The sequence below is a fragment of the Lynx rufus genome, unplaced genomic scaffold, assembly GCF_022079265.1.
Source record: "Lynx rufus isolate CCGP_SWC_20201006 ecotype Redwood Valley unplaced genomic scaffold, mLynRuf1.p SCAF_27, whole genome shotgun sequence".
NCBI lineage: Eukaryota > Metazoa > Chordata > Mammalia > Carnivora > Felidae > Lynx > Lynx rufus.
The window spans coordinates 3,648,334-3,668,587 of NW_025814842.1; the positions used below are offsets into that span (position 1 = coordinate 3,648,334).

Sequence of the window (20,254 nt, forward strand, 5' to 3'; positions counted from 1 at the left end):
GGTTTTAGGTTCGGAAATACAGACCTGGCGCCTGTGGGTCAGAGCCTCGGAGTCTGCGGCCTGGCTGCGGGGTCTCCCCCACCTTGGCCGAGACGCCCAGCCCCTGCGCTCAGGTGTCTCTGGAAGAATGGGCCCTGGCCGGTCAGGCCGGTTTGCTGCCGGTCTCCCCGTGAGGCGCAGGCAGCTTGGCCGTCGGAGCAGATGCCTGCCTACGTCGCCGAGTCGTTTCACGAGAAGCCGTCCTCCCGCTGCAAGGCTCAGGAGTACCTGTGGGCTCGCAGCGGGCCCGTTCGCGGCCTCGCGTGGTCTCAGGACCTACGTTGACCTGTTCTTAAATCTCGCTTTTTAAAAACTACTTGACTGAGAGGAAAAGGGGGCGTCGGCCGCGTCCATGGCAGTTTGGAGGTGTATTTGCTGGGTAAACACCGGTACCGAGTCGGAAGTACGGCAGGAGGGGGCCGGCAGCCGGCTGGCGGTGGGCGACCCCGACCCGCGCCCGAGCTGTGACTCGCTTGGCGCGATGGGAGCGCCTTGCTGAGACTGCGGCGCGCGCGTCGGGGGTGGGAGCTCACGTGTGCCGCCTCCAGCCCCCCCGCCGCACCCCCCACTTTTCCCAAAGAGCCTTTTCTAAGCCGTTGCCACCGGCGAGGCTGCCGCGGGGGTGTGCGGGCGGCCTGCTCTCCTTTGGCCCTGTGGGTCTTCGCTTCTGTTTGTGACTTGTTGAGGGCCCGTCCGTCCAGAAGGCAGAGGGCGCGCTGGATGAGTGATGTCTGCATTTTAAAGGCAGACGTTTCTCGGAAGGAGGCCGCCCTGGGTTCCTGTGACACACACGCGCGCGGGCGCGCGCGGGGTTTGACTGGGATGCGCGAGGCTGGGTTTGCTTGCGCCCAGTCACCTGCCCGCAGGAGAACCAGGGCCCAGAGTCCGGCCCGCGGTCCCGTTTCTCCGTGAGGCTCCCGCCTGCCTGGGGAGGGGGCCCTGCCACTTCCGTCACACTTCGTAGCGTCTCGCAGCCGCAGCGTGGGCGTCTGTGTGTCAGCTCGCCGTGTGAACGGTGACCGTGGCTTCTCAGTTCGCAGACAGGCATCGTCTGCGAGCCAGTGAACCCCCCTCGGGTCCCCCTGCGGCCATCCCAGGGGCCGGGAGGTGGCTCTGTGTGTCTGAAGCTCTGCTGGGTCCCGTCGGGGTCTGTGTCTCTCTTCACACGTGCAGGGAAAGAAGATCCCGTGTCCGTGACCGCGACAGAAAGAGGATTTCTGGTTCGCTCTGTGAACCCAGAGTGACGGACGGTGGGGGCTCCGTTACTTGGCGATCCAGAACCTTCCCCCCCCGACCCTCCGCCCTCCTCCGCATCTCCCGCGCTGACGTGTGCTCCCCCTTCCCTTGCAGGTGCACCCTTCGGTTCCCTAGCACGGCCATCAAGATCCAGTTCACGTCGCTGTACCGTCAGGAGGAGGCCCCGGCGTCTCCCCTCCGGCCCCTCTACCCGCAGATCTCCCCTCTGAAGATTCACATTCCGGAGCCGGATCTCCGCAGCCTGGTCAGCCCCGTCCCTTCCCCGACCGGCACCATCAGGTGAGCGGCCTGCCCAGGCCTGTCCGCGGGCCGCGAGCCCTTGCCGCGTGGTCCCCGCCACACAACCAGGGTCCCTGCGCCCTGACAGTCTGTCTGGGAAAGAGCAAGGTGACGCGGGTCCCCCGGGTCTCCTACAGCATCCTGTGTCTCTCTGGAAAGCGGGGTGTGGATGGAAATTTTGAAACTATTTTAAGTGCGTCCAAGGGACCTGACTCCTTACAGACTGACCCCTCTGGAGAATTCTCTCGTCTGGTGAGGGAGGAGTCACTGCCTCTCGACTCACTCTTTCAGGCGGCAGCCGTGTGGACTCGGGGCTTGCGGGAAAACAGGCACAGGTGTGAGTTCTTTAAAGACTGAAAACGTTGCGAAGTCGCCTGTGCGTACCAGGATAGGAACTTTGTTTTTCTCAATTTTATTGGTGAGGTTTCAGGATTCTCGTCCTTGGCGCGGTGCACAGAGGACCCTCGGGGGGAGGCCGTGGGGGATCATGCACAGAGGGGCGGGTTGGGCTCTCGACTCCCCGTGCCCCTCAGGTCCTGCCCTCTGCTGTGTCGTCGCAAAGCCCAGTGAAAGACGTGTCTGAGGGTCACCGTTTAACACAGGTTGGATGAAGTACTTTGCTGCTTCATTAGGGACATTTTCAGCGAAACTTGCTTTCTTTTTCTTCTTCGCTGCGTGTGTGGCCCCAGGGGTGCAGTGACCCCCGTGTCCTCGGTGCCGTGCCTCGGCTCCCGCACCGGTACCTTCCCCTGCGGCTGCCGCCTTGGTGACTGTGTCAGCCCTGGGAGAGGCAGGTTGTGGCTTCGTCTTGCCGCGAAGATGGTTTTGCTTTCACGGGCCTCCCGGCGGGGTCTCGGATCCTCAGGGGTGCCTCTGAGCCACGCTTTGCAAACCGCCGCGGCACGGGCGGGCGCTCTGCCGTGCCGGCAGCCTTCCCTCACCACGCAGCCACACTCTGGCGGGCCTGGGTTCTGGAGCCGTGTGCCACTCGGCCTTCGTGTAAGAATCATGCCCCACTTGCGCCTTCTGTCTTCCTGCTGGGACGTGTCGGTCGTAAGCCGGGAACCGTTTGCACTGAGCTGGCGTCGAGTGCGTTGCCTGCAGGGCCAGCGAGCAGGTGTGTCTTTCTCTTACAGAAAGGGTGGTAGGGGCAGCGTTGAACCTGGCCTGGCCTAGAACCCAAGGCTGGGACCTGAGTTCTGCTTCTGGCCATGTATCCAGTCAGCGGGAGCAGCGGGAGGGGGGAGTCGCTGAGGCCAGATCTGCAGGCTCGGGAGAACCACGTGTGTGTTGGGTCCTGTGTTCAGCGCCGTCCACACCTGCCCCGTCTCAGCCTCGTCCTGCAGCTCTACAAGGAGGCTGCCTCTTCTTCCGCTCCTTCCAGCTTTCTAGAATGGCCCTATGGCCCCGTTCTAAAACCCACCATTGAGCGCGTGATCTCGTTGTTCTTTCAGACAGCTCACTTGAATTTAACCTAGAACGTGGGTTTTTTTCTTTAAAGTTGTTTTATTTTGGGGGGAGAGAGAGAGTGTATGAGCAGGGGAGGGGCAGAGAGAGAGAGGGAGAAAGAGAGAAAGTGAGACAGCCAACGGGGGAGGACAGAGGATCCAAAGCGGGCTCTGCGCTGACAGCAGCGAGCCCGATGTGAGGCTTGAACTTTCGGACCGTGAGGTCATGACCTGATCCGAAGTCGGACACTTAACTGACTGAGCCCCCCGGGCGCCCCTAGAACGTGAGTTTTATGCTCCCACTACGAAAACGTTCCTACGCTTGCTCGTATGTGTGTAGTTCATACCAAGATCTGAAAAGGTCACGGGCCGTGAAGTGACGTGGCCACTTTGGGAAACAGACTGGCTCCGCCTCACAACGTACCACGTGACCCGGCGACTCGGTGGAGCGTGAGGTCCGGGCAGACACTGCACACGAGGGCTCAGGGCACCCTGAGTCATAATAGCCCCAACGGGAAGACGACGCAGCTGTCTGTCAGCTACGGAGTGGACAAGTACAACGAGGAGTGTCCTTACCGCGGAGCGTTACTTGGCCACAAACAAGGAGCGAAGGACCGATAAGCTGGTATGACTCGGGTGGCCCGTGAAAACAGGCAGATGCAACATTGGCAGGAGACGTCTGGAACGGACGGATCTGGAGAAAACGGGGGGCTGCCGGGGGCCTGCCACCCGTCCCGGGGGTCCTTTGTGGGGTGACAGAAGTGCTTTGGAATCGGAGAGCGGTGAGGATTGCGCAGCGTGGGAACAACGCTGCGAACCACCGAATTGTACGCTCCGGACGGGCGAATTACGTCTCCCTGACGCTGATACAGGGACGTAACACGGGCTGACACCTCCACCCAGCTGCCCCTGACGCAGCAGTGGGCACGGCGGCCGAGGGTGTTTCGCGCCCACGCTGCCGGCAGCTGAAGGCTGGTCCCGCCGTGGGGTCGGGCCGCGGAGGGCCTTGGGCGTCCGGCAAAACCAGAGCAGGCGGTGGGCGTGGGGTTGTTGATAATCGGTTCATAAGCCAGCCAAATGGATGCTTTCGAAGGAAGAAAAATGTGCTGGTTTGTACCCGGAGGGCTTCAGAAAATAGATGTATTTTCCAGTAGTGTTTCACATGAACGCAGTAGCCACCCGGGGAAGCTATTCAAGCCCGTGCGCTGACTTTGCTTCTGTGTCAGAAGGGAGGTGGTCCCTCCCGGAGCAGTGGAGCGGTTAAGACAGGCTCCTGAGGGGCCGGTCCTGGGCTGGGCCCCGGTGGCTGTGTCCCCACCCCCCAGGAGAGACTGCTTCTCTTTTTCATCTGGCAGGATATTTGGGGGAGAAAGTAGTCACTTTGGGACTGGCCCTCTCCGTTTTTGGCCTATGAAGTATCACAGAAAGGATTTCTGTTTACATTCATTTATCTCAGCGCCGCGGAATCCAATGGAGTGTTTAGAAACCTTGGGGCCTTTGTGGTTTTGCTAGCCAAGATCCTGTTCAACTTTGGCCAGTGCCGGGGTGGAGCCTCATGTTTACAAACACCAGCCACCCTTCCCCTCCTCCCTGGGACGCGCCCTCCCTGCAGCTGCGGGGGGGGGGGGGGGGGGGGGGGGACGAGGCTGGGGGCTGTCAGCCTGGGGCCCCGAGTGAGCAGCCATCACAGCCCCCGTCCCTCCTGACAGCACAGCGGGAGGAGAGGTTCCTCTTCTCCTAGTTTGGTGTGCCTGTGTCCCCGCTCGTGCCATTGGCCTGTGTGCTGGATCCCCGCCCGTCCGGGCCGCCTGGGGGCCTCTGTTTGGGTTGCTTTCCTCCCTGGACCTGGTTTTCCAGCACCCTGCCCAGCCAGAGCCCCTGTCTCCTCCAGGGTTTTCCGAGTGGAGTGGCGAGAGGCAGTCCCTGTAGGAACGTTCTCGATTCTTGCTAATAAACAGCCCCCGCCCCGCCCTCTGGACCCCGCCTGCCTTCCTTTCTGTTTGGCCTTTTTCTGCTTCCCTCCCCACCCCCCTGCTGGCTAGGGGGTGTGGTGCGCCTGTGGTTGGGTTTTTGCTTTGTTTTTGGGCGTCTGTTTGTGTTGTGTGGGGTGGCTTTTTTTTTTTTTGTGCTGATGTACTCCACCCAGAAAATGAATGAAGCTCTTTGAAATAAATTCTGCTGTCTTCAGCAACATTTTATTGACTTTTTTTTCTGCTTTGCAAAGAAGTGGTGTTTTCAGGAGAAATTGGTTAATCATTTTCTGGGTTTTACAAAGCGAGAGACCAATCTAAAAAAGGCCCTCAGAGTTGAGTTTTGGGGAACGTGCCCACCAGAAGCCAGAGACAAGGCAGCGCAGGAGGACAGGGGCTAGTCTTCACCGAGAGCCAGCCTCAGGAGCTGTCCCTTTAAGAAGGCGCTTCTTGAACTTTTTCAAGGTCGAGAGGGAAACCAGAGCAGTTTGCCTTGTGGAGTCTGGCGGAGTCTAAGCTGCTGCTTTCAGAACGAAACCACCTTTAACCGTGGTCTTCGATCGCCAGTCCACCTCGTCACTGGATAGAGCTCGGCCGCTCTCCATCCCCGGGAGAAAGGCAGACTCGGGCCCTTCCTTGGGGTGACGTTTCCTGCGTCAGGGTCGCAGTCGGTCACGGCTTGTCGCCACAGCCTTTGCACGTGCTCCGGCACGACCTGCGGACGAGTGTGGCTCTCCACTCAGGCCAGCAGGGATCCTCCCGGTCGGGGAGCCCTGTCCTCTGTGGCCCATCTGGAGGCCACTTGACCTCCGAGCACCTGTACCTGTGGACCTCACACCCCCACCTTTCCCTGTCTGAAAACTCCAGGGAAATAAAACTGGTTCATCCACACAGAAAGGTGGGCCCTCCCCGTACTTTATGTTTTCCCTTCTGCCGAAATCCAGGCCAGGGTGTGTTTGGGCTCCAACATGTCAAGAGAAAGTTCTTGTCTTTCCCAGGGTGGCCGTTTCCCGGTTCTCAGGGGGGGCCCTTTGAAGGTTCACGCTTAATCCCGGCCCCAGCCGGCTGTGTGCATAAAGGCCGGCTGTGTGCATAAGGGCCGTGTGCATAAGCGGCCTGCTGTGCTGCTGCTCCCGCGGGCACGTGACCTGGGGACAGGGCCCTCCCTGCCCAGGCCTCACATGCTGGGAAGCAGGAAGCGGGAAGGACCTGGAGGCCTGGAGCCGAGGGGGGACGTGGGGGTGGCCTCCCCGCAAGGTCCGCTCGAGCCGGGCCGCCCCTGGGACGTGCACACCTGGTTGAGTCCCGGCCGAGGAGCAACTCAGGCCGGTTCGCTGACTGGGCACCGGGGCAAAACGCACTGCAGAAACCAGGCGGGCCCTTGAAGTCGCCTCCCAGGACTTGACAGCGCTGCGTTTACCTTAATCGCTAAGACAGGTCTCAGGAGCTGGCCTCTGCGGATTTTCTTCGCCGGTTCTTTCCCTTCTTGCAGATTCCAGCAATGCCGTGTAAGCGTCACGCGGAGCTCAGACATCTCAGGGAGCGCAGCCTCCCCACACCGGCGCTCCCAGGACGGGGGGCGCGGTGTGCACCTGCTCCAGACGTTCTCATGGGGGCTGCTGTCGGTCGGTCCTCCCCACGCAGGCCCCGTGCGGCCCGGTGTCCTCCGCACGACCTTTTCCCCTCTCGCGCCGGGTCTTGGGAGCCTTGCCGCGTCGCCACACCGCAGTGGCCGCACGAGTGTTTTGTGAGTTCCCTCCTGGGCGGCATCCGAGCCCTTTCCGGTGTCCTCCTCTCAGGGGCCGCACCGCGGTGGTCTCGCGTTCCGAGTCATCTGCGCATCTTACGCTGAGGCAGTGAATTTCTCAGATTTGGTTATTTTGTTTAAGGTACGCTGTTCGGGGTGCCTGGGGGGCTCAGTTGGTTGAGCATCTGACTTTTTTTTTTATGTTTATTCATTTCTGAGAGGGTGGGGGAGGGTGGGGCAGAGGGACGGAACCCCAAGCAGGCTCCACACTGTCGGCACAGAGTCTGATGCAGGACTCGTGAACCGGAGCCGAAGTCAGACGCTTCTCTGACTGAGTCGTCCAGTGCCCCGGTTGAGCATCTGACTCTTGATTTCAGCTCAGGTCATGATCCCAGGGTCGTGAGATCGAGCCCCGCGTCAGGCCCCGTGCTGAGCGTGGAACCTGCCTAAGATTCCCTCTCTGCCTCTCTCTCTGCTCCTCTCCTGCTTGAGTGCACACCATCTCTCTCTCTAAAAAAAAAAGTGAAATAAAATAGGCTCTTTAAGAGTCACGAGCCACGAGATTTTAAGAACAGTAATGAAAACAGGAACTGTTACCGACGCTCACGCCGGGCGTCTGAGGGCTGGACGCGCGTCTGCCCTTCGTGTCCACCATGACGCTGGGAGACCCGGGCGCTGCCGTCCCCGCTCACAGATCAGAAACCGAGGCCCAGCAGACTGTGTACGGCGGGCGGGCATGGTGTTTGGCTGGTGCCCGCAGGGATGGTGCCGGCACTAACTGATTTCCGTTAAGCTTTCAAAAAGCCGGTTTTTATCCGCGGAGGACGTGAGGTGGCAGACGAACTGAAGCGTTCCGCACGTGGTGACAGGAGCACTGGCCTGGCCTGGCCCACCGCAGTGGCACCGTCGTGGCCGTCCTGCCCCCACCCCGAGCGCCCTGCCGGCTTGCTTACCTCGGCGTGGTCCGCGACGTGGCTCTCTTGGCTTCTCGGGTTTCGGCGTGTGCCGCGTCGACCTCCTAGCTGGAAATCGGGGTTCTGTCGTGCCTGCCCGCCCCGTGCTCCCGAGAAGATGACACCAGGGCTGTGGGTGCAGTGGGCAGCGGTGCTTTCCGAGTGGGCCGGTGGCAGCTCCAGCCCCCACCGTGCCCTGCCTGGGCGTTGGCGGTTCTGCCGGGAGTTTGTGTCTGGTGCTGTCTCCACGTCCCTGTGCCCAGCACGGCCACCCTCTGCCCCGCGCGGCCCTCACGCCTGCCGGGTTCTTCCTCAGGAGCCCGGGCTCCCTCCGCCTGGACCCAGCCTGGTGCACCTCTGACCTTGACTCCCTGTGCCCAGCAGGTCTCCCCAACCTGCTCCTTGGTTTTAGTGGAGAACGTCCCCCGGTTGCTTCCTGGGAAGGGGTACAGGACAAGTAAATGTAGGAAATCATCGTTTTTCTTGGTTGCGCTACGTGGAGAATTCTCAGTGGGACACATTCTTCCCTCGGAATTTCAAGTCATTTTCTGGCTTTGAGTGTCGCTGTTAACGAGTCCGGTGCCCCTCTGGGTGCTGACCCTTTTGGACCTGACGTTTGCCCTCTGAGCTCAAGAGTCCGTGGGTCCGTGACGACCTTACTGTTTCCAGGGGGCCTCCGCTTGTGTCCTTACCCCCTCTCCCGCCTCTCCCGCCAGCTTCCTGGAAGGCTTTCCCCTCCCATCCTTTATTGAACTTCCTTTTATCCTCTTTTTAAGACTTTAAGAGCGTTTCCTTGCCCCTCGAAAGTGCCTTAGCAGCCTTCCCACCGCTCGTAAATGCGGTCTGTGCCTTTCTGGGGATGAGGTCAAGGCCACACTCCACATCCTTCCATGTGCGGACATCCTGGGCTGACCTCCTGTCCGATTGGTCTTTCTCAGCTTGAATTCTTATCGCCACAGTAAGATGCATTTTCCCATCAGGCTGTTCCTTCTTTTCCAGTATTTGTAAACATAGGACGCAGTGTCATCGGCAGCTGTGACCTGCGTGGTCACAGAGGTCCCGTTCCAGGCCTGGGCTGTCAGAGCCAGTCTGGGTTTGCCCTGGCGAGACAGTGGCCCCAGTCCAGGGTGGCCGCCACTCAGCACCTTAAGTCTCTCTCGCCTGAAACAAAAATGTGACTCGGGAGCACTTTTCCCATAAGAGGGGTGTCGGTGAGCAGTGGACTGAAATGCACGTTCAGCTTCATTTCTACCTTTAATCTTGAGAACAACAGACACTTGTTTTACGTGACGCCTGGTAGGTCACGGCTGCTGGGACTCCGCTGCTGCTCTCTGGTGCTCAAATTCAGATGTCCCAGGTTCCTGGGCAGTTGGGGACACCCCCCCACCCCACCAAGGGAGCAGTTCTTTGCTGAAGTCTGGCATCCGAGGAGGGCCTCACCGTGTCCTCTCTGTCCCGTCCCCTCTAGAGATACACAAGTGCGTTTATACTTTAAGAACTTTTTCCAGGGCCCCTGGCTGGCTCAGTCGTAGAGCACACGACTCTTGATCTGGGGGTCATGAGTTCAAGTCCCATGTTGGGCCTGGAGCCTACTTAAAGAAGAAGAAAAAGAAGAAGAAGAAGAAGAAGAAGAAAAAGAAGAAGAAGAAGAAGAAGAATGCTTTCCAGATTTTGCTAGTAGTCAGGGAGATTCTCAGTGGGGTAGGCTCCAGCTCTGGTATGGGGCTCTGAATGTCTGGGTGGGTTTCCCCAGGGCGGGAGCCTTGCTTTAAGCCCAGGCCCCCAGGCCCCCACCCCACACCTGCCCCTCTGAGGCCTATCCTTGAACTGAACTTTGCTCTGCCTGAGGCCTCCCTAGGCTCACGTGGCCTCTCTCTGTCGTCCTTCCCTTCAGATGGCGGTGTGAGATCAGGGCGGCCGGGTACCAGGCACAGCCCTCTCGGCCGAGGCGGCCTGCGGGGACAGCTGATTGGGGCTCACGGAGAAGCTAGCTGCTCTGAGGCCGCAGGGCTGTGCACACAAACACACGTCCGCCTGGGACGGGCCTGCTGGGCAGCTCTGGGCCAAAACCTGCCCCTCTGCGTGCCCCCAGGAGCGCTGGCCAGCACGAGCCGCCGGGCGCCGTAGAAAGTGCTACGGGGCCGCCCCCACTTCTCCTTTCCGTGAGCCTGCTTTTGCTACCCTATACGTCACTTCCATTTGCAATCATTCTTTGGTGAATGACAGACAGCCTTTTCTCTGAGTTCAATGAGTTCAATGCAAGTTTTCTATAGTCTTTTACAAAACGGTGACTTGGGACGGGCGGCGGGAGCCCGTGTGCCTAAGCCCACGGGCCGCTGTGTGTCCTCTCCGCTGTGAGGGCGGCACGCGGTTATGGGTCCACCAGCCACCCGGTCGGGTGTGAATCTGTGTCCGGGAGGTATGTTTCCGGGTCTCGTCCCTCGTGCTCTGGAGGAAGATGCACCGTTTGGCTTTATTTGCGTTCAGGTCCAGACGGGGCGTGGAGTGTGTCTGGGAATGACGCAGGGTTGATGGGGCTGCCTTTGGCGGGTGCCTTCTGTGCTGCCGCACCGTTTGGCAGAGTGCAGGGCAGAACCTTCGGGAAAAGTCCTCACGTCAGGGTTGCGTGACCGCTGAACCACCGCCTGGTGCCACGTGGGGTGACTGTATTTGAGCAGCTGGGTTTCGAGTATGTGAACGTGGCACCAGTGACATCCTTTGTCTTCCCCTCACGCCTCATGTTGTAAGTTTGGGGTTTGTGTATTTGGTTCCAAATTCAATTAAGAAAAAGTTGCTTTTTTTTAATTGTTTCCTGCCTTTACCAAAGGGAGACAGACCCGTAAGCCGGTGGTTGCTGTCCTGGGCCGGGGGGAGGAGGAAGGTTCTGGACACTGAGGGGCAGGACACTCGGGCAGGGAAATGGGGCAGAGCACATGGTGTGTGTTCAGAAAACTGGGGCCTTCTGGATGGTTCCTACTGGGGTACTGGCTTTGCAGGAGCTCTCCTGAAGCCGGGGGCCCGTCCGTGGTCTGGTCAGGTCCCAGCAGGGGCACCTTTACCTGGGCTTGTCACCCACTCCCGGTGTCATTTGTTGCCTCTGAAAATTTTATAACAGAACTGGTTTTCAAAATGAGAATGTTGTTGTAGTTCGATAACCAAAGTCCACCTTGTTCACGAGAGCACTAGACCAGAGCCCGCCGGTGAGCCGGGCCGGACGGGCTCCAGCAAGGAAGCGGCCGGGGGCCCTGCAGGCCACTCGGGACCCGCCAGGAACGAGAGTGGCCTCGGGCCATAGGTGGTTCCACTCACAGCCAACGTGAGTGACAGAGGTCGAAGCCGTGGCCGTGGCTCCGGAGGAACTGGGGAGGGCCCGACCGAGAGGTGCTCACGCCCTCTCTGAACGCCACGGCTCCCCAGCCTTTGCCCACAGCGCCCTCGTGTGGGCCCGTGAGCGCCCGACAGCAGCCACGGGCAGGGTCAGCCCGGCTGTCTGCAGTGGGGACGGGGGCCACCCGGTGGCCGTCCCGGAAACCTGCCCATCAGGGCCCACAGCTGCCCACCGCAAGCAGAAACTGCTGCTACGCTGGCTGTGCGTGGACACGAACTGTCTCTGGTCACACTCGGTCCAGCCTTTATCAAAGGGGAGGTGCTGTGTCACATGACGTAGAGAAGAAGGGGGTCAGAGTTTCTGTCCCCCTGCATCACCCAGGTAGGTCCTGAGATCCTGCACCGCCAGCCGCCCTTTTCGGGGTCAAGAACTTAGGACGTGTCATTTCTCTCCGCAGCGTTCCCAACTCCTGCCCGGCCAGTCCACGCGGAGCGGGGTCCTCCGGCTACCGCTTTGTTCAGAACGTGACCTCAGACCTGCAGCTGGCCGCAGAGTTTGCCGCGAAGGCCGCCTCAGAGCAGCAGGCGGACGCGTCCGGAGGGGACAGCCCTAAGGTCTCGGGACTCACGGCGCATGTGGCCGCGCGGCGGCCGGGCGCGGGGCACGGAGCGGGCGCGGAGGCGCCGGCGTGAAAGCGAGGCGCCCCCGGGGGGGACGGGACGCTGCGGGAATAGCCCGCTTGCTGGCGGCACGTTTGGGCACCGTGGGAGCTGCTCTCTCCCGCCCTGCACCCCCTTACTGTTCACCCTCGTCCCGTCTGCCCGTGATGGGATGGCTTTGGGGTGTTAACTTAATTAGTCTTTGAGGAAAAATGACAAGTTTTTCCTTACAGCTGTGTATCTTGGCTCATTCCCGTCTGATACCTGTTTTGAAATCCTTTTGTAGAGGAAGTGAGAGATTTCTGCGTCTTCCCTGCGTGGGGCAGGCGCGGGGCACTGCTCGCTCGTCGGGGAAGCGGGTGGCGGTCGCTGGGACGGGGCTAGGCGGGCACGCCGTAGCCGTCGGTCCGTGTGGGAAGGGCGCCCTGCCGGAGGGGCCGTGGGCGGCCGGGGCGTGGACGCCCTTCTGGAGCCGCCGACGCGCTGACCACGTGCTGCCTGTCTCCTCAGGACGAGTCGAAGCCGCCGTACTCCTACGCTCAGCTGATCGTGCAGGCCATCTCGTCCGCGCAGGACAGGCAGCTAACACTAAGCGGCATCTACGCCCACATCACCAAGCATTACCCTTACTACCGGACGGCTGACAAAGGCTGGCAGGTGAGGCCTCGAGCCCGAGAAGCCGGGCTCTGGGTCCGCTGCCCCGGAACAAGGGCGCCCATGGGCGGGTCGTGTTCTGAAAGCCCGAAAGCAGTACAGGGTGTCCTCGTCGGTGACCTGTGGTCTGTCTCCAAAGAGCCACAGCCCCTGGGAGTCGAAATAGTCTTCTTTCCCTCCAACGGCCAGAGCAGGGAGGGGCGATACGTATGCCTTGTTACGTTTTCACGCTGACCGCCCCTGGTAGTCCCGAGCTACTTTGGAAATGGGCGCACACGTGGGCCCAGATGGCAGCCCGCGTGCACGGGGACCGTCAGACCTAACTTAGCTGTGTCTCACTTGTTTTGCCCACGGTCGCGGTTTCCCGCTGGCTACTTGATTTAGTACAGGTTTCAAACTTGACATACGCCTGGCCTATGGCTTGTCTCTCTGTTTCACTTTTTCTGGAAAGAATGCTGTGCTCGATTTTGATAGAAAAAAAACTACCACCGTGCCTTTGCACTTGCCAGTAAAACACAGTTACCTTGCCGGCCTGGGGAGCGCCCTCGCTGGCATCACCTCCGGGCCGCCCCATCATCTTTGGTCTCGTGTCTGTTGCGTTCACATACGGAGTTTGTTTTGCCGCGCGCTAACTGGCGAATGTCTCTGCTTGTCCACAGAATTCAATCCGACACAACCTCTCTTTGAACCGCTACTTTATTAAAGTCCCTCGTTCCCAGGAGGAGCCTGGGAAGGGGTCTTTCTGGCGGATAGACCCCGCCTCAGAAGCGAAGCTCGTGGAACAGGCATTCCGGAAACGGAGGCAGAGGGGCGTCTCCTGCTTCCGCACCCCCTTCGGGCCGCTGTCGTCCAGGTAAGCCTCCGGGCTGCCCCTCGGTCAGAGGCCAGCTTCCACAGACGGCTCGTCACAGTAGTGTTTTGGGTACTTTAAACTTGTCACCTGTATTTCTCGAGCGAGACTGTCTGAGGACCGGTGAGGTCTGTAACAGCAGAGTGAGTGGACAGCTCGCTGCCCCTCTGACCTGTCAGCTCTCAGCAGCCAACACTGTGACCGAAGTAGAAATCGGAACAAAGGCGATGGTCACGTTGGTGAGGTCGGAATTCGGGACGTTTGAACGGAGCTCAGATTTTCTGGATCCCACGTTGCTTGGTAGGAACGTGGAGAGAAATTCTGTGAGAGTGACAAGGGTTAGTTTGTGGGGAGAGTACCACAGGCCCGGCCACGGAAACATCAGCCGCCCCCGTCCCACGCTTCCGCGGCGAGAGGCCATGGGGGCGGCCGGGCGCGTCCTTTCCTCCAGGCCTGTCCCGGCTTCCGGGGCTTGCTGGCCACGACCGGTGGCTTGTGGAGCCCAGGCTTGTAGGAGCATCACCCCGACCTCCGCCTGCATCATCCCGCCCTGTTCTCCCCGGGCGCGTGCGTCTAGAGTGCCCCTTTGAGGGCTCCGGTCACTGAGCCGGGGACCATCCTAGTGCCTTCATCCAACTCCGTCACTTTCGTAAAGAGTTGACTCCAAGCAAGGCCCCCTTCTGAAGCACTGGTGGTTTCTGGGGACACAGTTCAAACCCTAGCGGTGACCAGCACTACGTTTCACTTGTAGATGAGCCTGTCCGCCAGCTGGGGCAGTGGTTACGGGGCTGGCCTTTTGCGCCCAGCACTGCCCGGAAACCCCGATAAGGAGTGACTGTGGGAGGGCGTGGGGCGGGCCTGCCCCAGGGTCACCCTGGGAGTTAGGGACGCCATCTCGTGACGCGGCACAGGGGAGTGGCAGGCAGGAAACCCTCAGGCCGGGAGGGCAGCCCAGCACGGCTTCCGCGTGAGCTGTGCGTTACGGAGAGGGGGGCCTCTCGTGGCTGCAGAGCCCGGGTGGCTGAGGAGGGAGGCGGCGGGTGTGTTTGTGCTGGGTGGGAGGCGGGCAGGAAGCAGGGTGCGCTTGGTGCAGGGTAAGGTCCTGCTAGAGAGGGCTGACGACCGTCACAGGCTCGGGGACTGGGAGGGACCCAGGCCGACTACCAGTTGGAGCGTGGGAATGAGCGGACAAGGTCCAGGCCTGGGTTGGAGTCAGACAAGCCAGCTGGCAGATGGGAGAAGCGAGGAAGACTGGGGGCCCGGGGGCAGGGGGAAAGGGTGCCAGGTCCGTGCCCGGGGAGACCAGGGTGCCGCTCACGAGGGAATTTATGGTGATAAATGAATGCAGGGCGAAGGCCGCTGTGTCCCCCGGCGGCACCCAGGCAGTCCCGTCGTCCTGCCTCTGAAGGTTTGTGTTGACCCTGTGACTCAGCTCGCGGGACGTGAGTCCCCGTGCTGCATAGCCGGTCCTGGGCCAGCCTCACTGGCAGGAGCCGGACGGGATCGCCGTTTTCGAACCAAGAGAACGGTGGCGGAGGGAGATGAATAGGTGTGTCCTCTGTCCTGGTGGGGGCTTTGTGCCCATCCCAGCAGAGCTCGTGAGTTTCACACGGAACACTGAGCCACTTTTGCGGAAGCCTGGCGGGTCCCTTTCAGGAAGTAAATGCTCCGGAGCGTGGCTTTTGCTGGGAAGCCACGAATAACGCGGCGTCCTCCCGTTCGCTGGGTTCAGGGCCCGGTTGCCTTTCCGTGTATCGGACAGCATCGTTGTTGGTGTTGGAAACTCTCCGCGAGAACAGAAGAGCGTCAGGAAAAGCTGGCGCAGGTGACGTGTGAGACGCGGATGCGCCGACGTTCACGTTCAGACGCCGTCTTCGTTCCTCGCCCCGCGTGCTTACCGTTGTGCTCCGTTCTCTCATTGCTTCCGTAGGAGTGCTCCAGCCTCGCCCACCCACCCTGGGCTGATGTCCCCTCGCTCTAGCGGCCTGCAGACCCCAGAGTGCCTGTCTCGAGAGGGCTCGCCCGTTCCGCACGACCCTGACTTCGGGTCAAAGTTAGCTTCTGTTCCAGAGTATCGGTATTCCCAAAGCGCACCCGGTAAGAGTGGTTTGGGCCTTTACGCGACGTGGCGGAAGTGGGCCTCGCGTGCGCAGGCTCAGCGGCCGCGCTCCTCCTCCGTGCAGGTTCTCCCGTCAGCGCCCAGCCGGTGATCATGACCGTGCCTCCCCGACCGCCCAGCCTGGTTGCCAAGCCCGTCGCCTACATGCCCGCGTCCATAGTGACGGCGCAGCAGCCCTCCGGCCACGCCATCCACGTCGTGCAGCAGGCTCCCCCTGTCACCATGCTCAGGGTGGTCACCACGTCCGCCAGCTCCGCCAACGGGTACATCCTCGCCAGCCAGGCCTCGGCGGGAGCCGCCCACGAAGCGGCGGGCACAGCCGTGCTGGACCTGGGAAGCGAGACAAGAGGTGAGGCGGTCATGTGGTCCCCGGGCCGGGCTGGTGCCCGGAAGGTCGCCCGTCAGCCTGGGCTACGAGGCTGAAGGCCCGCGTGCTGGGGACACGCGCTCCCTCCGGGGGCCGAGGGTTCTCAGGCTGCTCCTGCTTGTCTCCCTGCTGCGGGTTTCTTGGGGAGCGCGTCCTTGTAAATCCGTGCTGTTTACCCTCCTCGGCGGTCGTGCCTTCGGGTGTACGTGGCCCCGAGGAAACGGTGGGGGCTGTGGGGCTTGAGGCCGTGGCTGGGGTGGGGGGAGCATTGCTCTGGGGCCCCCGGTGGGGAGTCCTTGGAAGTCGCTTAAAAACCGCTACAGGTTCCTACGGGAGGCACGTTGGGCCCAAGGAATAACGGGTGCTCACGAATGCAGCCCGTGGCACGGAAGATGCTGGAGGGAGCCTGACTCCGGGGCTGCCTCCTCATGGCCCCCACGCCTGTTGATCGCGTCATAACGACAAAGGCGTTTGGGGAAGGAAGTCTGTGACTCCAGATGCAAACCTTTTCGTTCCAGATGATACCGTCTCTTCGTCTGTTTTTATGTTTCGGGTTGCTTAAAGTTCAGGCTCCGGCAGTGTCTTTCTAAAACCCTATTCATCGTTTTTCTCGTTTCAAATGTATTTCGTCGGTAGGATTTTTCTTTTGAGAAAAGTGTTTTCCCCAGCGCCGATGCCTTAAAGCCGCAGTCCAATCCCCCCCGTAAACAGACTTCCTGCCGCGGCTCGCGTGGGCATGGGCGTGGGCCGCCGTGGCGGGCCCGCGGGGTTCGCACACACTGTATTCCTGCAGGCCTGGAGGAGAAGCCCACCATCGCCTTCGCCACCATCCCCGCCGCTAGCCGCGTCATCCAGACGGTAGCCAGTCAGATGGCCCCGGGGGTCCCCGGCCACACGGTCACCATCCTGCAGCCAGCCACTCCGGTGACCATCGGGCAGCACCACCTACCGGTCCGGGCCGTCACTCAGAACGGGAAGCACGCGGTCCCCACCAACAGTTTAGCCGGCAGCACTTACGGTGAGGCCCTGCCCGGCCCGTGCCCCTCTGCGCCCGGTCACTCTGCGCGGAGCGCCTGGAGCGCCTGCCGTGCGAGAACGTCCGGTCGATCCCTCTGTGCCCTCGGCGCGGGGGGCTTGCCGGTCAGGCCGGGGCCGGCGCCCTGCCGAAGGCAGAGTCCTCACGGCCCAGCGCTCACACCCGTGGGGTCGGAAAATAGACGGAGGTGGGCAGCGAGTCCCGGCGGGAACTGAAGCAGGGGTGCAGCTGCAGGGAGGGGGCGGGGCCCTGGGCGTCCACAGAGATCAGCGAGAGGAGGGCCCCCAGGCGAGAGCAGGGTCAGGTCGGGGAGGGCGTGGCCCTCGAGGCCCAGCCGGCGAGGGGCCGGGATCCGGGTGCCCGCGTGGTCGGCCCGGCCCTCCCGCAGCGGCTCCCCGTGTGCCGCTCTCGGCCGTTCGCCAACGCGCACCTCTCTTTCCTCCGCTCCCAGCCCTCACCAGCCCCCTACAACTCCTGGCGGCCCAGGCGAGCTCATCCACGCCGGTGGTGGTCACGCGGGTGTGCGAGGTGGGGCCCGAGGAGCCGGCGGCGGCCGCGGCCACCACCGCCAGCGCCCCGGCCACCGCTGCCTCCGCCGCCTCTTCCACCGGGGAGCCCGAGGTCAAAAGGTCGCGCGTAGAGGAGCCCAGTGGGACTGTGACCGCGCAGGCCGGGGTGATCACGGCCGCCGGCCCGCAGGGACCCGGAACCGGGGAGTGAAGACGCCTGCCTACGGGCCGAGTGGGACGCTCGCCATAAGGGATTCTGGAGCCGGGCCCTGACCGCCGACCCCCTGCCGCTTGCGGACCGCGACAAGAAGGCTCCACGGTGACCTGCGCACGTGCCAAACGGACAGGACGGTCTCGGCCTCCACCCGCACCTGGACGCACTCGTCCTCCCTGTTCTGTCTCCTGCCCCTGCTGTGGTTTAAAACAAAACACATAAACAAGTTCAGACCGCTGATTGTATGATTCGGGAATTGTTTGTTTTTATTTCCTTCTCTCCTGCACCGTCTTCTCTCCTGGGCCCGTGGCCGAGGGCGTGGGGGACGAGGCCGCGGCCCGGCGCCTGGAGGAACGGATCACGGGCAGACTTAGCCGCGAGCAGAGGCGAGGCTGCCGGAGCACCCGTGGCCCCCGGAGGCCCAGACGGAGGCCGTCGTGCGAGGGAGGGGACGGCAGCGGCACGGGTCCTCTCTCTGGCGGATTGGGAGCGCGCAGGAGAAAGGCAGGCGCTGCCAGAGCCCGGAGCGTCCCGTGGGGTTTTCTCCCTAAAGTAGCGACACAGAAAGCATTGGCATTAATCTGGGGTGCGGGGCTCAGGCTTGGCTCTCTTATTTTGTTGAAACGGTGAGATTCAGGCTTCATCTCAAACCTGAGATAAACACGAAAGGAAGCAGGTGTCTGTGAGGTCTGCGTCTGTGGACAGCGTGACGGCCGTAGGCCTGGGCTTCTTACTGGCATTAATCCTGTGACGAGTCAGTCCTGCCGCTCTGTCTGCTAACTTCAAGAAAGATCGACGGCCTCCCAGACTGGCGTTCGGGGCGGAAAGCTGTGTGGGCGGGGGCGGCCGAGGGTCCTCGTCCAGAGGCCCCGAAACCGGGAATCGGCGAGCCCTGTGTCCTCCGCGGGCCTGAGGCCCCGGTGCCTGGAAGCCGTGGGACCCACAGCGCTGGCGGGCGCCTCTCGGATACCGTCAGCAAGTGGCGGTCGCTTTACCACTCGACACGTACCTCCTGCTGTAAGTCAGGCCGTGTCCTGTGCCCGCAGCGCCGGGGCCACACCGCCCCTGTGCTCGGCTCTTGCTGCCTCCATCGGTCTTGCCTGCGACCTGGCCGCGTGACCAGCGAGTGACGCCAGGCTCCCCGGGACCGAGGCCCTGCGCTCACAGACGCCCCGTGCCTCCTGGAGCCGTCACCACAGCCGGAGGTGAGGCCGCCGCACTCCTGGTTTATAGCCCAGTTTCGGGTCCACGTTCTAGCTCTTCAGCTCCTCTCGGAGAACATTCTCAGGAAACGTCAAGTGGTCTGTGAAAAGCGACTCTAAACTTGGCCGGCCGCCCCAGCACTGGTTTTTCTGACGGTGGACACCGGGCCCTGCACAGAAGTCCAGCAGGAACAGTTTTTCTTCCTGGAAGTCGCCTGTCCTCAGCATCGGTCTCCAGCCAGCAAAGCTGCCTCCCCAGGCCCCCGCCCCAGCGGCAGCGACAGGGAGCGAGCTCGGCCCCTAAAGCCCCCGAGAGACGGAGCGGGCCTGGTGGGCCGGGTCAGGCGCCAGCTCGGAGCGAAGGAGAAACCACAGAACAGTCTCGAGGCCGTTCAGGCAAGACAGGCTTATGTGCCAAGCGTGGCCGGGCCGTGGCCGGGGCGGGCGGACGGGCTCTGTCTCACTGCCGTGGTCGTCAGTCGCCGAGGACAAATACAGAGTGTCCTCCCGTCCGGCCTGTGACACCTGGTCCGACATTCTTCAAGCCCCAAACCGCTCGTGTCTGTGGCACCAACTTCAACTGGGAGAGAAGCTCTTCTGTGAAGTCCCCACCCACTGCCTCCGGTGACACTGGGGTGGAAGTGGCCGGGCGTGCCGTCCTCGGGGATGGGAAACCGCACTCTGTTCCGCGTTGGCGATTTCTGTTTCATAAACTCTGTCCTTTGCCGCAGCGTCTGGTGTGTGCGTGAGAGGGCAGGTGGGGTGGTGGGCGTTGCACAGGCAGTCTGCCCCTTGCGAGGGCCTCACCTGGGAGGATCCGAACCCAGGGTCTGCCTTCAGGTCGGCTGTCAGGAGGTCCTGCCGAGGGGACTGTATCTGCTCACCGGCCGGCAGGACGGCCCCAGGTTTGCCCCCGTGGGAACGCTGGGCCGGCAGCCTGCACGGGACACGCAGGACAGCGTGGGCGCGGAAGAGCCTCGGGCCTTCGCCGGGTCTGGTGAGTCTGGCACCGACCTTTTGCTTGCCCGGCTTTGGAGACGCTTTGGTTTCCGTTCATTTTTGGTGACGACCCACCCCATGTTCGGGCAGTGGTTCCAGGAGAGGGCAGACGAGAGAGGGCAGGGTGTCCGTTGGTGGGTTCTGCCTCATGGGGAGCTCACGGGACTGAGAAGGGCAGGGCTAGGCCTTGGGGGAGCTGCCTGTCCGGGCTCACAGACGGTGGGCGTCTGGGTGGGTTCACGGTCCTCTGACCCAAGAGCGGGCCTGCTCCTGCCCACTCTTGGCCTGGGACTGGTGGCCGGAAGGCTGAGGGCAGCCTGCACCTGGGGACCAGGTGCACCTTAGAGCGAAAAGGTCGTTCCGTGCCCCCAGAGCCGACCGAGTGATGGTCTCCCCCCCACACTGGAAGCAAGAGTGCCAGGCTATAAATGACCAAGGAACCGCGGCCCTCAGAGTCTTGGCCACGTGTGACCCACCACAGGTGTGGGTTGTAGAGGGTGGGCCAGCCCCCACCAGTGGGGGAGAAGCGGAAACAGCTCGATCCCGGCACCATCCTGTTGTCAGTGTGGTCTCAGGGGTCTCAGAACCTTCTCTTTGGTCACCTGGGGGCCCAGGTGCGTGTGA

At 61.9% G+C, this 20,254-nt stretch overlaps 1 protein-coding gene across 1 annotated transcript in view; it reads left to right on the forward strand.

The window, feature by feature from the left end:
- FOXK1 (forkhead box K1) overlaps positions 1-19,361 on the forward strand; it is a 65,129-nt gene extending 45,768 nt beyond the window's left edge. Inside the window, 8 exon segments of the mRNA XM_047089435.1 lie at positions 1,390-1,575; positions 11,479-11,635; positions 12,191-12,337; positions 12,994-13,187; positions 15,115-15,281; positions 15,368-15,652; positions 16,464-16,688; positions 17,158-19,361. Of these exon segments, the coding sequence (XP_046945391.1) occupies positions 1,390-1,575; positions 11,479-11,635; positions 12,191-12,337; positions 12,994-13,187; positions 15,115-15,281; positions 15,368-15,652; positions 16,464-16,688; positions 17,158-17,426 (1,630 nt within the window). The 3' untranslated portion in view covers positions 17,427-19,361.
- Positions 19,362-20,254: the final 893 nt, after the last annotated feature.